Here is a 16,728-nt window from a genome sequence, read left to right as displayed (position 1 = left end):
TTCCTCTTTTCTACTCAAACTGTCTCGTGGGTGGGGCTAGAATATTTCCTTTTTTTCATTGGGTTCTTTTACTTAGTTAGCAGCAAGGGGCTGGACAAATATTGACGTTAACAGAAACAATTGTGTAGGCTATATTATAACTTTGTGTTCATTTAAACTTGCCCGGATTTCTCACCGACTAAGTCACTTTGTAAATAAATTGAGATGAGAATGATTCATTTTGTGTTTTGTCTAGTGTTGTCACATGGGGTTATGTAAAATGGGTGCCTTGGCGCCATACATAGTGTACTTTCGAGAGGACTGTTGTCTGCTTGGTATGTTAGCGGTCGGAGCCCCAGCAGTTTTCCCTTCATATAAAAAATGCCACTGCACCAAAACACTTCTCCTGGGGTCAACCCGTGTGCACTTTTGGGGGGACATTACTTTATTATTTAGGTCTTTTTTTTCTTCTATAAAGATTCCTCACCTTCACATATTCTCCTTTTCCAAAGTGTATGATAGATAGAAGAAAGAAAGGGAACGGCCCTGTCGATTGTTTACAAGTTGTTGGATGTGTTTGAGCGGACCATGTTGAGTGTGTACCGCTCCGCACTCAGTGAGCTGTTTCCCAGACCAACGGCATCCATCAAGGGCCAACAGCGCTGGCGCACAGCCCAGTCGAGCTGCTGACGTCAGAGGCGTCCTCCAGAGACATGCAGCTTGGCTGAAGGGGGCCCATGGGGAGGGAGGGGGGGGGGGCAGTAGGGGTTTGGGTTGTCGGCGGTGACAGCGAGGGCCCTGGCACTGGGTGTGTTGTCGCTAAAGAGGAAACTGGCGTATGATAGATTTGTCACATTTTGTAGCAATACTCTCTATACAAATAGAAGTGTGTCCGTTACTTTAGGCTCATGGTGGTGATCAAATCCTCTGGCGTCAAATAGGAATAACTCACTGGAGTCATTCAGCTTGGGTCAGCGCAGCGGAATCAGAGCAGAACTTTATCACAGAGCAGTGAGGGAGAAGATGTGAGATCATTTTAGCCTGTTTAGTGCAAAAACATGAAGAGTATTAAACACCCTTTACACTTTCTGGCACTCAAAACACAGGACGCTACTGCAATGGTAATTGATGATGAGGCAGAAAGACCTTGGCAAAATCTGAATTTGGGCCCCCCTAACCCTAAATTGTACATTGAAAGAGTGATTGCTGAAGCAAATTATTCAAAATAGTTCAATTTGGATTGCGATCCCAACAAATTGGAGTTCCATCAACTCTAGATTTGTGTCACAGCTATTGCCAATCCGAATCTTACAGTGAGTGGACCTTTTTTTTCCATCTGCTTTTTTCTCAGCTAAAACCTACTACGATTAAATAATCTTCTTAATCATATTAATCATATTGTTAAATGCATAGCACCTAATTGTGGCACACGTTAGTTTTTACGAAAAATCTGCTGTGTTTGTATTGTAATCCTTCGAGTGAATGTGAGGCCTTGACCTGAAATACCAGCGACAATGTTCGGTCAAACTAGATCTTAAAGATACGAAGGCTGCATAGCATTTAATAAAATACCTGAGAAGAATTGATTGTTTGATCTATAAACACATTGCAGCACATGGCATCAGAGCATGGTGATCAGTCAGGACTCAAGAGATCGACGCCATTGTTAGCCAAAGTCGATGCATCGTCAGGGTCATTGTCCGAGCCAAACCTTATTTGATGGCTTCTCCTTAGATTAACTACGCAGTATAATGAACATCATTGTGTTTGCTCCACATGTCTATTTTCTTTCCAAAGAATCAAGTTTCTGCAAGCAGTTCTGGCTTTAATGAAGTTGAATCTAATGTTAGGTTGGGCAGTACCAGTATAATTATTCTGACGTTTCTTTTTTTGGTAAGCCACTTGGTGGTGCTGGCTTAGCTTTGAGAACGGGTCCATAAATTTAACGGGTGTAGCCTGTGCCTCATCAAATATTTTTATTTTTTAGAGTTAGAGCATCCACAGTTTATATCTTGGATATGTATTTTTTCCAAATGAAATCAAATTCCACTTTTTGAAATAGTCTCTTGGATAGGCACTTAACTTCCTCCAAGCTTCCTTTACAGAACCTGGTAGAACTATTTGTTATCCTACCAACAGTTCACATGAACATTTAGTCCAGTCCCATGAGGTTTTTAAAATACTACCTGAATACTTCCAGCTGTTAATTGATTTAAGGTCCAAATTGTTTACTTCTTTTGCAGCTTTTGTCCTTCAAAAAAAGAACAACTTTTTATTCAAAACAGACTGAAAATGTAGAAACTGCCATGTGACGACTTTTTATTTGGTTCTCTTTGCACATTTGTGATAATTAAAGCAGCTGTTTTCCCGTTTAGATGTCTCCATTTGTCATATTTTGGTGACACCTCCAAGTTCTGATGAGTTTTTATATTGTTTCGAAGCTCCGCCAGCCTTGTCATCATGTGATCAACATTGAGTTAACCGCTTCCTGGAAGCAGTCCCTGCAGCGTGTCCCGTTCTTTCGGCTCTTGTGATGAACAACATTGGATTACATCTGATTTACCCACAAGTGTGTGTGAGTGTGTATGAGAGAGGGAAGAGAGAGAAAGCGAGAGAGAGAGACAAAGAGAAAGAGGGAAATACTAATGCAGATTCTATTTTGTACATAGTAACACAAATGCACGATTTCCTGTTTTGAAATACACATTTGTTGTTTCGTATTGCTCATTATATTCATCTCATAGGTTTTTATTTTGTTTTGTTGCGTTTTAATTTTATTATTCACGGATATTTATTATTAGTGATCGCGCTCGGTCCCCATTCCCAACGGATAGCAGGGGTTCAACTGTGGTTCTGTATAACTGTGATAATTTAAATCAGGACGGTTATCTGTCCATCCCAATCCTCCTTTGAAAAAGTGCTTGAAAAATGTGTATTCTGTTTCGAATTAGACTGTTTCAACTGAGCCTAAAGGGCAAGCGTGTTAAGCAGCTGATTCCCCATTTTAGTTCAGAGTGTGGATGGCAGTGACACAGAGACAAAGATTTGTTTGTGTGGCATGCCCCAATTCCACATACCCCCCACTGGTGGGATAAGAGCTCCGTCTCACCTGCAGGGCTTGTGATCAGGGAGAGGGAGGAGATGCGGGTACTCATGCCAGCATAACACAACACCCTTTTGGGTCTTCAAATACTGGAAAAGATTACACAAAAACATTATCAATGTGATGTGGGGTTCTGTTCGAAATAAATGTGAGATGCAAAATATGCAGCATTTAAAAAAAAAAAAAAAGGAAAACATAATTCATTTTTGCCAATTTTTACCATAACAAATTCATCTATTCAAGAGGTTGGACTTTCAGAATTACAAAAACCTTTAAAGACTGTAACATAGTCTGTCATGTCAGTGTAAAAAAATATTCACATTGGAACTTCCAATAAAATGTGTACAAAATGTTAACTTTGATGCATAAAACGTTGGTGAGTACCCATCGGTTTATCATCCCCGATCCCTTGTGAAAGCGAGCAAACATAGCGATTGTATAGCCAATGAATACAGATAAATGTGCTTTCTATTGTGTGTGTGTTGATGATTAACAAATGTAGTGTGACAGCAACAGTTTGCAAGGTCAAGGGAGGTCAATGTGCTCCACCTTTGCTAGTCAGAACTCATGGGTGGCATTCTTTTGCATTTTTCAAAGATGGAGTTCTGTGATTTCCTGAAATGCAGCAGGACATCATCTAGAGCTAGTATGTCCTCCATAAACAAGATCAATTGAAGACCTGGAGTTCTGTGATTTCCTGAAATGCAGCAGGTCATCATCTAGAGCTAGTGTGTCCTCCATAAACGAGATCAATTGAAGACCACCACTTGGCTGACACATAGAGCGCTGAGTCAGTCTGGCCGGTTTGTGTCCTGTGGGGGATTTTATGTAACCGTGGCAGCAGATCAATAAAGCTCCCGTCAATGATCCTGCAAGTTAGACTTGGCCGACTGAGGGATTATGCAGCGTTAAAAGGTCTCCGTCCAGAGTAGTGGACACACACCTTCTCATTCATGTTAGTGTCTCATCGACACTTGACCAGCTTTTACGATACTGAATGTAATTTTGGATGGACGGATTTGGACTATTTTCTAAGAAAAGGCCTTCCCTCAGTTTTGTGTTTACTGAAAGCATGGGCGATTCTTGAAAATAGGGGTTGCCATTAGAATGGACGAGTTTTTGTCAGTGTTGGGAACGTGAACACCCGGGACTCTATTTTTGTAGCCGGCACATGCGGATATGCTGGCGTATCCTGATTTTCATGCAGGCACAACCCTCATTGTGCCCTGGGAATTTTTGCTTGACCATTCTGGACTGAGGTTCATATTACAGCATCTCGGGGGGGGGTGCTTTACCATGCGCTAAATTGCTAATAATTTGGTGCTTGAAAGTTGTCGAAGATATACCTCTACTGGAATTCCATCTAAGTCCGGTGCAGTCTGGAGACCAATGGCCTAACGCAATTTTGGTGACTTTGATCGGAGAAGATGCTGACAGATTCTGAGGTACATGGATTTCATTATATTTTGTTCATAAATATAAAAGCAAACTGAAACTGGAAAAAAAAAATGTTTTTTCTTAATTTTCTCAAAGGCTTTGCATTCTTTAAGTAGACCCCCCCCCCCTCGTCTTCTGTTTGACGTCACACATGGCCAGGAGTTCACTCTAAAATAGCTCTCACGGCTAAGTTAGGAAACTAAGAGAGGCATGTTTAAAACAGCAAACAATGTGGCCGGCTGTAATTCTTTCTTCACATGCACAGAGGGTTGTTTCAAAGCTTGCACCAGCTTGAGTCAGTAAGATTTGGTCTCTCCAGTGCACCCGAGGCTTTTCATGCTTGGATCACATGAAACGTTATCAAAGAGATCGGAGCCGTTTCTGCTCTCGTGCTCTGTTGACTCATGTGCACTGAAAACTGTTCAAACTGTGTGAATGATTTTATTTTCTTCCAGAGTATAAATCCAGTAACTGTTATCATTGGCTATCATCAAATATTGTCAATGTCCAAAGTCAATTTTCATGTGTTTGACTGTCTTCTCAATAGCCTCAAATCCCTCCTGGAATTTGCTGTAGAGCTCTCGGAATTTTGTACTTGTCAAGTAAAATGATTTCTCTCTGGATTGTACTTTTAATAGCATCATAATTGCAACAAATGTCTCCCTGAGTAAAAGAAGAGGAAATATAAATCCACAATTTATGTGCAATTTGTAGTCCTTCTTTTAATTTACTCATTCACTTGTAGTTTTGCATCCAGCACTGATAATTCACCCAGCCTTCAAATGGCCATTTCCTGTGGAGCCTTCTGTTATTTGCATTCATGCTGGAGAAAAAAAAAAAAAAGAATGTATAGACTAACATCTGAGGATTTGAGTTTTAGACTAACAAGTGCTTTGCCTTTTTGGCCTTAGTGCAGTTTGGGTCACGACTTGGCCTGGTCAGTGGAACACTACGCTGAATGAGTTCATCGGTGAAATTACAAGTTGATTGTGACTCGTGAGTGACTGTTCACCAAGTTGCTCACATCAAGTGTTTCCAGACATGACGTTCGATAGCCAACCGATTACTCACACATGTAGCAGTGGCAAGGAAAGTCCACCAGATTTATGACCAGTACTAGCATACAAATTTCTAATTAAAGACAACTTTTGTAGATGAAGACATAACCTTGCTCCCAAAAATCATTTTTCAGTTCACATTGCACCAATATAATTCTTTGACGGGAGTGGCAACTACAGGGTGGTCACATGTGAGTCATTTGCTCCTAAAATGACTTTAATGACAAGTTATGTTGACTTGCATAACAAAGCAGTTGACTAAAAATAAAAGTTGTTGTTAAGTGCAGCTTGATTGTGATATTGATTGTATAACTGGATCTCCTTCATTCCTAGAATTATTATTATTGGTAACCCCTAACAGTATTGCTACACACATTATATTCTTGGTTCTGTTCTGTACATGTGGAAATATAATCTAGTTCGAATCTAGTCCAAAATTGTGCTCTGGCTGTTTGGTTTCTCCAAATGTCCAGTATGTCTTGACCTTGTAGTGAGCTAGTTTCTCTCTGGGGGTGTTGCTCGGTTTAATGTCTAGTTGGTGAAATGTTTTTCTATATGACACCCCAAAGACGTCCAGTTGCTTCAAATTCAGTACTTTAAGAATATGTCCTTTGCACAAGTATTGAGTTCTCTTCACCATTGGGTCCTAAAAATATTTACCAGCATTTTACTTACCAGTTGAAATGTACTACTTTAACCAAATTGTTGTGGAGCCTAAATGTTTTCTGCGGTGTTAAGGGGTGACTTATAGCGTAGAAAATGATTGCTTGAAGAATGACACACACAAAAAACAAGGATATTAAAGCCCCTCAATAGTCAAACTGTGTGGGAAGATGGGACAGCAAATATTCAGACTAAGATCACGAAAGACCAACTGGGCTCAGTAATCCTATACAAAAAGCTCATTTGCTTTTCATGGATGTATTATTTGTCACTTTGTGTAATGTGTTTGTTTTCTCTTTACAGATGACACATCATCTAAAGAGGTCAGCAGGGTATGTTTTGTGGACATATACTTTCATATATTGAGTGTATAGTAAGTAAAAGTTTGTAGTTTTTGTGCGATTTCTCACAAAGGCAGTTAAGAGGGTTCTATTTATCGGTACACACCTGTGTCGGAGAAATTTCCCTTGTGCAAGCCACACTGAGCTCACATCTTATTTTGACGCCTCTCTGCCCACTGGAGTCACTATTTCAGATGGCTCAGTGGGATTCATGACCTTAATGAAAGAGACTTACAAAGTCGTATAGGCAGAAAAAAAAAAATGAGGGTCACTCAACCTTTGGATGCGTCATCCATACGTCTGTGCAAACAGGATGTGGGAGGGTGGAGTGAATCCCTAGAGGGAGGCTTTCTAGTGCGGCGCTCCCCCTGCCGCGCCCCCATCCTCACCCTCCCCTGTAGGCGCTGCAGACATGACAGGTTTTTGGCCCTGCGCTAGGCAGGAGGTCTGTCTGTTACATAAGCAAACTTTTAAGACGAATGTGAGCATCAAAGCCTTTTATCCTCAATGACCTCCTCTCGGGATGAGGGGTAGGTGATGCGGGTGAGGATGCGGGTAATGTGATAAAAGGTCTTTGTGAATGATGGGAAGATCCAAGTTCATTCAACAACAAGAAAAAGATTGAAGGAAACTGCCAGTTGTTTTTCCATATTGTTGTTCACGCATGTCGGATGGTACGGAAATCGTTTTTTTTTGTGTGTGTGTTTGTGTCCAGCAGTACCAGGATGCAAACATGCAGGGTGTGGTGTATGAACTCAACAGCTACATGGAGCAACGCCTGGACACTGGAGGAGACAACAAGCTGCTGCTCTATGAACTCTGCAACATCGTCAAAACAGGTATTGAGATGATTGATCTTCTTGCATTCAAAAAAACAGCAAGTTTTGACAACTTGAGATGTATTTTGGTTATCTTTGTCTTCCTGCAGCAACAAAAGCTGATGGATTTGCACTTTACTTTTTGGGAGAATGCAACAATGTAAGTGCAAAGAAGTGAATCTTATACAATTTCAAGTCTTGTTTTATGTTTGAGAGTTCCTTCACACTTTGTCGTTTCTCTCCCATGCTTCCAAGCAGAGTTTATTGTTGTTCACCCCAACGAGGACCAAGGACGGTCCCCCAAGCCTTGTCCCTTCTGGCCCCATCGCATTTGGGACAACCATTGCAGCTCATGTTGCCAAGACTCGCAAAACACTCCTGGTAGAAGACATCATGGGGGTAAGGTTGTTATTTGTCAATCTATATTTTGTGAGAAATTTGTTTTGTATTGCTGCATCGCTGGACCATAAGTGAGCTAACTTTCCGGAATGACCTTCGTTGTTCCAGGACGAGCGCTTCCCAGATGGCACAGGGCAGGACTCAGGGATCCGTGTTCATTCTGTCTTGTGCCTCCCCATCCTCACTGCCATCGGGGACCTCATCGCCATCCTGGAGCTGCGTCGGCACTGGGGAAAGGAGCCCTTCAACCTCAGCCACCAAGAGGTCAATTCCACGAAGATATGAAAGATAGAGCCTGGCCTAGTAGTCACTCCAATCGGAAACTCAATCCTAAATGGTGGCATTCGGATTTGTTTATTTTGACACGATAGTTCTTTCTATGAAACAAATACACTGCCAAGTGTAGACTAAACCTAAATATTAAGTCTTACTCCATTTATTGATTTCTTATTATTGCTTTACTAGTGCACCAATTTTCTTTTTTCTTCATTTTAGGTTGCAACGGCAAACTTAGCGTGGGCCTCAGTTGCCATTCATCAAGTACAGGTGAGCAAATGTGCAAAAAAAAAATGTTGCAAATGCTGCAGCCTACAATGTACGGGATTCAATCCATGTTTGAAAATAAGCTGAATGTTGACATGCCCACTCATTATGATGTTCGTGGCATTGCTTTTTTTTTTTTCTGCACAACTGTTTTTAATGGAAAAATCCACTGTGTACTGGAACGGCGTTGCAACCGGGCCCTGTACATTCAACAAACAAGGTCTCCGAGGACGTCATTATGCCCCAGCACTGTTTTTATGTGAAACCATAGCGTAACACCTAGGAGAAACAGTGTCCCACTGCAGGACTGGCCACAGTGGGACTCTGTGAGCTGCATAGGACTGCAGCGCACGGTACTCCTGGGCTGGCTGCTTGCTGCAAAACACGAGACAGACGTGTTGGTGTGTTTGGAGTACAAGCAGGATGCTGCAATTGTGCTATGGGAAATGCATGAGTCCACCTATGACCTGACCTATTTCGTCCTCTTCTTCTTCTTGTAGGTGTGCCGAGGCCTGGCCAAACAGACTGAGCTCAATGACTTCCTACTAGATGTGTCAAAGTAAGAGTCACTCTTGACAGCACTATAATTTCACCTCTGCATTAGCATAATAGCAAGCGAAGGAAAAAATAATAATTCTCTTTCATGTCTTGAATGTTTTTTTTCAAACATGTCAATCTATCCTGTCTTCTCCTCACAGAACATACTTTGATAATATTGTGGCAATAGATTCTCTACTTGAACACATTATGGTAAGTCTACTTTTCTTTCATAAATTCATATGAAAATGAGTAAGACCACAATTGTCTATTTGTTCTAATGGATAGCTTTGTTTTCATTACAGATATATGCAAAAAACCTGGTGAATGCCGACAGATGTGCACTCTTCCAGGTAGATCAAAACAACAAAGAACTGTATTCTGACCTGTTCGATATCGGTGAGGAGAAAGAAGGCAGGCCGGTCTTTAGGAAAACCAAAGAAATTAGGTGTGTGATGTCACCTTTCTGCCAGCTGCTACACATTCATCCATCTTTGACTCTTGTTTTGTTTTTATTCTCAATCTAATAAAATTCTGCCGTGTTAATCGAGTGATCCCCTTTCATATGTTCCTGCAGGTTTTCTATAGAGAAAGGAATAGCTGGTCAAGTGGCTCAGACAGGGGAAGTCTTAAATATCCCAGATGCCTATGCAGATCCGCGGTTTAACCGGTAAGCGGGCGAAACGTCCTTTCATTGAACAGCGACCGATGCATTCAACTGACTTTGTGATACTTGGATCTTATTTGCCAGAGAGGTGGACTTGAAAACAGGTTACACCACGCGGAACATCCTGTGCATGCCCATCGTGAGCAGGGGGACTGTTATCGGAGTAGTACAGATGGTGAATAAGTTAAGCGGTAGTGCCTTCACTAAAACAGATGAGAACAACTTCAAGATGTTTGCTGTCTTCTGTGCCCTGGCCTTACACTGTGCAAATGTGAGTTGATACACACCTACGCTCATTTACAGCCATCTACTACTTATCAATGAAAAAACATTTCACAGCATAGAGTCATAATGGCGAGATATGACTCCCATACCGAAGTGTTGATTAGTTTTAGAATTGAAATGATTGTTGCTGTGAGTTAATGTGGTCTTTGATGGAGACTATATGGACAAAAGCATTGCTACACCAGCAGGATGATAAAATGGAGCCAGCTGGAACAATTTTAGAGTGTGTGGAACTTTTTGCTTGTTATTTGTATCAAACTCTATGAAACTCATCTTTTCTGGACCATGCTGGAAGAGTAAAATTGTTCCCACAATAAAAAAAAACGAGGTATCCAAAATGCGTTGCTAAGATTCTGTCGCCCCCTCAATGCAGATTAATGGAGGTGTGTTTCAATGCTTTTGTCCATATGTTGTAAATTGGATTTGTCAGGACTGAATTTTCATAATTGGTTCTACTTTGATAGTTGCTATTGCTTGTGTTGTGTTTTTTTTTTCCATAAAGGCTTTTCTGAAATTTCCCGTGTGTGTTTTGTGCATAGATGTACCATCGAATTCGCCACTCTGAATGCATTTACAGAGTGACAATGGAAAAACTGTCTTACCACAGCATCTGCACCTCAGAAGAATGGAAAACCCTCACTCAGCTCAACCTTCCCACTCCCATTTATAAAGAGATCGAAATGTGAGTCTTCGAATGCTTTATGGCCTTCACCTCATGAGGCCTGCAGAAATGTATTAGTGGTTCCGTGTACGGTGCTGAATGGATTCCAGTCCTCATTTCATCTGTGTTGCCACCAAGTTGTTTTGCATCGTGTGTAAAATTCAAATGACATCCTGACAATTTTACAGACCAACCTGGCAAATTTGACTCCTCTTCCAGGTTTCACTTTGACATCAATCCCTTTGAAGAGATCTGGCCTGCAGTTTTTATCTATATGGTTCACAGCTCCTGTGGAAAGACCAGGTATAGTACTGCAGAGCTGTTAAGGAGCCAGCATCTGATTTAAGGATCATTATATATATTTTTTTTCTCTTTTTTGGCTCGGTCTAGCTTTGAGCTGGAGAAGCTGTGTCGATTCACTATGTCTGTACGCAAAAACTACCGGCGTGTGCCCTACCACAACTGGAAGCACGCCGTGACCGTGGCCCACTGTATGTATGCCATCCTACAGAAGACCCCTGGAACCTTCACAGAGCTTGAGGTCCACTGCCCATTAAAAAAGATCAAATTTTAAAATAATATGAAATGAGTCTGTAGTGTGTGGCTGATAATTCTCATCCTTCCATTTACAGAAGAAGGGACTCTTGATAGCCTGCCTTTGTCATGATCTGGACCATCGAGGGTACAGCAACACTTATCTGCAGAAATTTGACCACCCACTGGCTGCTCTCTACTCCACCTCCACCATGGAGCAGCATCACTTCTCTCAGACTGTCTCCATTTTGCAGGTAAAGCTCTACTATGTGACATCAACTTTAAATCGACAGTCAAATTATGCATAATCCCAGTCGCACAGCGAAAGGTTTGCAGTTCTAGGATCAGACCAGACGGTGGTGCTGCCAGGCATACAGTTGCAATGATTTTTATTTGGTAATTTGGTTTTTAATAGGAATAGGGTTGGGTTTGGGCCTGGCATGAATCTCACTGCACGTCACTACTAGTACAGCATATACCTTCCATGCCCTACAAGCCAAAAGTGTTCTGGACACAGATCCCAGTAATGTGAGTTCAAATCTCAGTGGAACCTTCAACTTTTTAGCCTGGAAAAATTTGCATCATAGTTGCTTGGTGCTCCCCCATGAAAACATTTTGTAATTGAGCTATTATCCATACTATTCGCTTGTTAGCTCCTCGATCGATATCTTGCATGGCGTACAAGCCAGATTTTCATAGTGTAGCGGATAGTGCTCTAGACTCTGAAGCCAGCAAACTGAGTTCAAATCTCAGAGGGAGCTCTAATATTTTATCTTGAAAAAAATTGCAACATACTATTCGCTTGTTAGCTGCTCAATAAAACCATGCCATCCATACAAGTCCGTGGCGCTAAAAAGGTTGGGGACCACTGCTCTAAAAGACCATCGTTGAGGATATAGTTCTTGGACAAATGGTCAACAGATCTGTGATGGTTAAAACTCTTGTCAATCTCTTGTAGTCTAGCTGAACTGAACGCCTCATAAGTGGAGCCTTTGCTTTTTTATTGATCTCTTTGTTTCTCATAGCTGGAAGGGCACAATATTTTCTCCAACCTGAATTCCAGCGAGTACGAACAGGTGCTTGAGATCATCCGAAAGGCCATCATCGCCACGGACCTGGCCCTTTACTTCAATAACCACCAGCAACTGTCGGAGCTTCTCACCTCAGGTGGTCTCGACTTTAACAACCATTCACACCGGTGAGACCATGGTCGGGGTAATCCTTGAAATCCTTGAGGCTTTCAAGTTGTCCTCTTTTGGTTCCTACATTTCAAGAGTCCTCACTCATCTTTTTAATTCAATACCTTGTATCTTGATTATATTACAGCAGTTTACTTGTTGCCTTCAAATTGTTGTCTGTATTGACATTCAGGCAGAAGGATGGAAAAATTGGGGTTTACAGTCACAACATCTTGGTTTGAATTTATTTTGGAACATCTTTGACAGAGAATTTACGTATATAATAAAAATAGGTTGTACACACAGACACACTAGTGAACAGTATATCAGCACTCAAGGCGATAACGTAGCTTTGCTCGCCTCCAGGGACCGTGTGATTGGTCTGATGATGACAGCATGTGACCTGTGTTCTGTAACTAAGCAATGGCCGATCACACGACTCACAGCCAATGACATCTATGCTGAATTCTGGGCCGAGGTACAACACCATCCAAGTTTAGATTGATGTGTTTCAAGACGTTCAATCTATGTGAACTTTTATGATATACACGTATGCCATCCTTTGCTTTCCCACAGGGAGATGAGATGAAGAAGATTGGGATGCAACCTATTTCAATGATGGATCGAGACAAGAAGGATGAAGTCCCTCAAGGCCAAGTAAGACTTACACACTTACGCTTATTTATCGCCAGCGCCTTAAAAACAAGGTTATAGTTTGAATTTAGAATTCAATTACATTCAATTGCTATACACACACAGTGTTGTTTCATTAGAATAAGGCATCATATTTTTCAATGTTCTTACATTTTGTGAAATGGTTTTTGAATATTCTGCATTTTTAGGTGGGATTCTACAATGCTGTAGCAATTCCATGTTATACGACTCTCACAGATCTTTTCCCTCCATCCAGTCCACTTCTAAAAGCCTGCAAGTAAGGATCTTATCATATTTTTAGTCTCCCAGCCTCTAAAGGTATTTGTTGTTTTGTTGGAGATGTTTGAGTGTGACTCTAAAGCAGGTGATGTGTGTGTATCACAGGGAGAACTTGAGCCAATGGGAGAAGATCGTGCACGGTGAGGTGGAGGATGTCGTTCCTAGCCGGCCTTCCGATTCAGGACCTGTCAAGGTGGACAACTGACTACCAAAGGGTTGACTGCTTATCATGACAAGTTCAAACTGAACCTTGCCGCAGTTATGAAGCTTTTTTTAGGGGGGTGGGGGGAGCAGGAGCTGGATCAGCAAAAAAGGCGCCCTGACTTAACAAAAAACACAAGTTACCTCAATGGGTGACGGTCGACGGAGGTGTCAATGCTGATGGTTTTACCGATCCCAGAGACTGACTGACAGCTAACGGGGGAGGAAGTCAAATTCCTCATCCTCCGTTTGGGAATTTATTTGTTAGAATGGATTTGTGCCATTTTGGTTGTTTATGTTTTTATGATTATTCCTATCTTATTATTGTTATTCTAATTATTATTTGATTTGATTCTTTGTGGTCTTGTATTTGAGAGGCCTTACACTGAACCTTTCACAAGAAGGTAATGTGAAACCTTGTTGTGTGGGTTCATATCCTTTTCAAATGGTACTGTTTGCCTTCTGTGGTAAATGAGTCAATACTACTTCAGCAAGGTATTCAGAGACAGAAGGAATGTGTAGTACATTGAACATGCATGGTGTAACAATGCCACCTTATAGATAGATAGATGAGGGGGACGTCAGAATGTTTTTTTTTGTTTTTTTTCTTTCTTACTTTTGAGCAAAAATCCTTTGCAGTACTTGAATAAAGACACACAACTTGTTTAAACACAGAGGTGGCAGCAATCTCGCACGATATATTTTACAACAAAAAAAACGGATGGCCACGAGAAGAAGGGGATTATTGTATGTCAACACTGTCACAAGAGAGTCACAATGTGTGGCCCTGAAGTTGACCCCCATCACAGCACTGCCCCCCCAGGCCATCACTAGCACTTGGAACCTTCTGCAAGCAGTCACATATGTTTAAGACAGCTTGTAAACATTTTCCTGGAATTTCCACACATAGAAGATAAGACGTGATTGATGGAAATGCGACTTGAGCACTATTCCGTGTCATCAGTGTCAAATCTGATAAGATGCATGTAACTCTGGGATTGTCCAGCAAGTTGTTGCTTGACTTTTTGCAGGTGTGTTTAACACGTCACCATCCGCTCAGTCTGCTGCAAATGATTTTCCAAGAACTTCCTGAATACTTTTTCTAGGTCTGTTCTGACAGGTTGTTACAGTGGACGTAGTCCCGCTAATAATTTGATTACAAATGCTGAAGTGGCCCCAACAGTGTGAATGTTCATTTACAGTGGATACATAAAAAGTCTGCATACCCCTCTTCAAACGCCGGCTTTCAAGAGAAGCCCTTACAAAACGTCAATTATTAATGTGACCTACCAAATGTATAACTCAAAAAGTCTTTTTGTGTGGCTAATTCAAATCAAACACCTGAGAAAAAGTGGTTGCACAAGTGCGCACACCCCGGCATTTGAACAGGGATGTGTAAACTTTTACATCCAGTGTTTGTTTTGTTGCTCCCCCTGAATGTGGCATGTGCATTGATGCGTTCTGTCTTACTGTTCAAATTGCTTCCAGTAAGTTCCAACCAAGAGCAACAACTAGCATGCACTTAAACTGAAGTTGATATATAATTTACATATAAAGTACAGTAATAGGTGTACTGTGTACAATCTAGAATCTATATTTGCTCTAATGGTGCTAAACTGAATGACAGTCATGCACTTTCAGTGTGTGTGTGTGTGTGTGTGCGTGTGTGTGTGTCTGCAAGAGCGTATGAGTGTCTATTAACGTTCACCCCACATGGTTGAGAACACGGTGACGTCCACAACACTGCACTGTTCCTTCTACTTTTCAGCACCAGTTATATCATTATCTGCACTATGTTTAGCATATCTTTATTCTCTGTGATAATGATTATTGATTATTAATATTATTGATATTATACCTATTATTTTCTTAATTAGAATTAAATTTAAATTAACTTATATTTTTTATACAAAGAAAAATAATGTTGGCCTTTTTTTGTTTGAGACGAAACGAAATGGTCCATACATGTTACTGTTACCCAGAATAATTGAGGAATGTTTCAAATGTAAACGTAAAAGCACTAGCCAAAATGACTTTTAATAAATACCTGTAAAATACAAAATTGGTTGGATCATTTTTTGTGTGTGTGTTGTAGTTATTATTTCTCTCCTTTGAAAATTTCACTCGTTGAATGTTGACATTTTCATTCTTACTTGTGATTTGCAACTTTGATAGCTGTAGCATGGGTGTTAAATGAACATTTTTATTTCTAATTCAATAGCACAAGGTCATCATGTGTTGTCAGGCGCAAAATGTAGCAGTCCAACAGTACAATTATTGTAGCGAGACCTTGAATACACAAACAAGAAGTCAACCTTTCCCTGACAACCGAGTGATGATGAAGTTCAAAAGTTCATTCAGAGTGGAGATGAAGTTATATATAAATTACATACGAATATATATTTCATAACTTTTTTTTCTCTATGCACCTTTTCATTTCGATCTTGTGGTATTATTATTATTAATAATTAATTTCATCTTGGCCACATTCACACCTTTGCAATCCTCATTAGATGTTGTGCAAGTGTGTCATCGTCAGGATCTGAAGACGGTGTCAGAGCAGAGATCGCCTGGCAGTATTCACTGACGTCTTTGATGATGTGTGTGAAGGCTAATCTGTATTTGGATGCATCCTGGGGGAAATTAAGCTTGTTCCATTTCCACTGTAGCCACCGGCTGATTTTTTTGAGCATGTGCCGTCACATGTGTTAGGCAGGATAGTGAGTCCCTGGCGTGTTGGGTGGGCAAAAGTAGCACAAACAGCAGTCCTGGTGTGTCAAGCCAGTGGATCAGCAGTCCACTATGACTCCAATGGTGCTTATTCATAAATGGCTACACACAAATGGAAAGTTGTCGTTTGTTATTATATTCATTATATACTATATTGCATTACATTACACGACATTATATTAATTATTTGTTATTGGGATTTGCACATAATGAAAGTATAATTAAAAAAGAATAAAAAGTCATACATATTTATTTATTCATATTATTTTTATTTCTCCTCTTCTAAGTGTACAGTAGATTTGAGGTACTGAATGTTCCTTTTCTATATTTTGTTATCATTCCAATGAACAATTATGATTCAAGTATCTCGAAAAATAGCAGGATTTTGTCTTTCAAACTTCATCCAGATTTATTTGCCTCAAAAGAAAACAGGATGAATATTGTGTGTGATCATTAAACCTTTCTACAATCATTTTGAATGTTAACAAGTTGTAATACATGCTGGGTTTTTTTACTGAATGACTAGCAAAAATGAAATGGCTCTACTACTTTACAATGAGGTGTTGTGGTCATTTTCACTCGAGAAATGCTTGCCAATTCAAGCTCTTTGCTTTAGGATACGCCTTAATATAGCATGAGAAAAAGCAAACCCACACACACA

The 16,728-nt window shown here is 40.6% G+C and overlaps 1 protein-coding gene across 6 annotated transcripts in view; it reads left to right on the top strand.

Moving 5' to 3' along the window:
* pde10a (phosphodiesterase 10A) overlaps positions 1 to 15,381 on the top strand; it is a 38,512-nt gene extending 23,131 nt beyond the window's left edge. For 2 of the 6 annotated variants that reach the window (XM_085922409.1, XM_085922413.1), the window contains 20 exons: positions 6,544 to 6,572; positions 7,297 to 7,420; positions 7,510 to 7,559; positions 7,658 to 7,798; positions 7,907 to 8,062; positions 8,294 to 8,344; positions 8,842 to 8,900; positions 9,040 to 9,091; positions 9,184 to 9,326; positions 9,456 to 9,548; positions 9,630 to 9,816; positions 10,370 to 10,512; positions 10,711 to 10,794; positions 10,882 to 11,032; positions 11,124 to 11,279; positions 12,051 to 12,223; positions 12,570 to 12,681; positions 12,780 to 12,860; positions 13,046 to 13,134; positions 13,242 to 15,381. In XM_085922409.1, coding sequence (XP_085778535.1) covers positions 6,544 to 6,572; positions 7,297 to 7,420; positions 7,510 to 7,559; positions 7,658 to 7,798; positions 7,907 to 8,062; positions 8,294 to 8,344; positions 8,842 to 8,900; positions 9,040 to 9,091; positions 9,184 to 9,326; positions 9,456 to 9,548; positions 9,630 to 9,816; positions 10,370 to 10,512; positions 10,711 to 10,794; positions 10,882 to 11,032; positions 11,124 to 11,279; positions 12,051 to 12,223; positions 12,570 to 12,681; positions 12,780 to 12,860; positions 13,046 to 13,134; positions 13,242 to 13,341 — 2,174 coding nt within the window. In that variant the 3' untranslated portion in view covers positions 13,342 to 15,381. Of the gene's footprint in view, positions 1 to 6,543; positions 6,573 to 7,296; positions 7,421 to 7,509; positions 7,560 to 7,657; positions 7,799 to 7,906; positions 8,063 to 8,293; positions 8,345 to 8,841; positions 8,901 to 9,039; positions 9,092 to 9,183; positions 9,327 to 9,455; positions 9,549 to 9,629; positions 9,817 to 10,369; positions 10,513 to 10,710; positions 10,795 to 10,881; positions 11,033 to 11,123; positions 11,281 to 12,050; positions 12,224 to 12,569; positions 12,682 to 12,779; positions 12,861 to 13,045; positions 13,135 to 13,241 lie in introns of all 6 variants that reach the window. The other 4 variants (XM_085922410.1, XM_085922414.1, XM_085922411.1 and 1 more) reach the window with 3 other exon arrangements.
* The last annotated feature ends 1,347 nt before the right edge of the window (positions 15,382 to 16,728 follow it).

The sequence above is a fragment of the Syngnathus leptorhynchus genome, chromosome 10 (assembly GCF_054491065.1).
Source record: "Syngnathus leptorhynchus isolate UIUO chromosome 10, UIUO_Slep, whole genome shotgun sequence".
Taxonomy (NCBI): Eukaryota; Metazoa; Chordata; class Actinopteri; order Syngnathiformes; family Syngnathidae; genus Syngnathus; species Syngnathus leptorhynchus.
The sequence above is the reverse complement of the archived record's forward strand: the minus strand, read 5'-3'. Positions and strand labels throughout refer to the sequence as shown.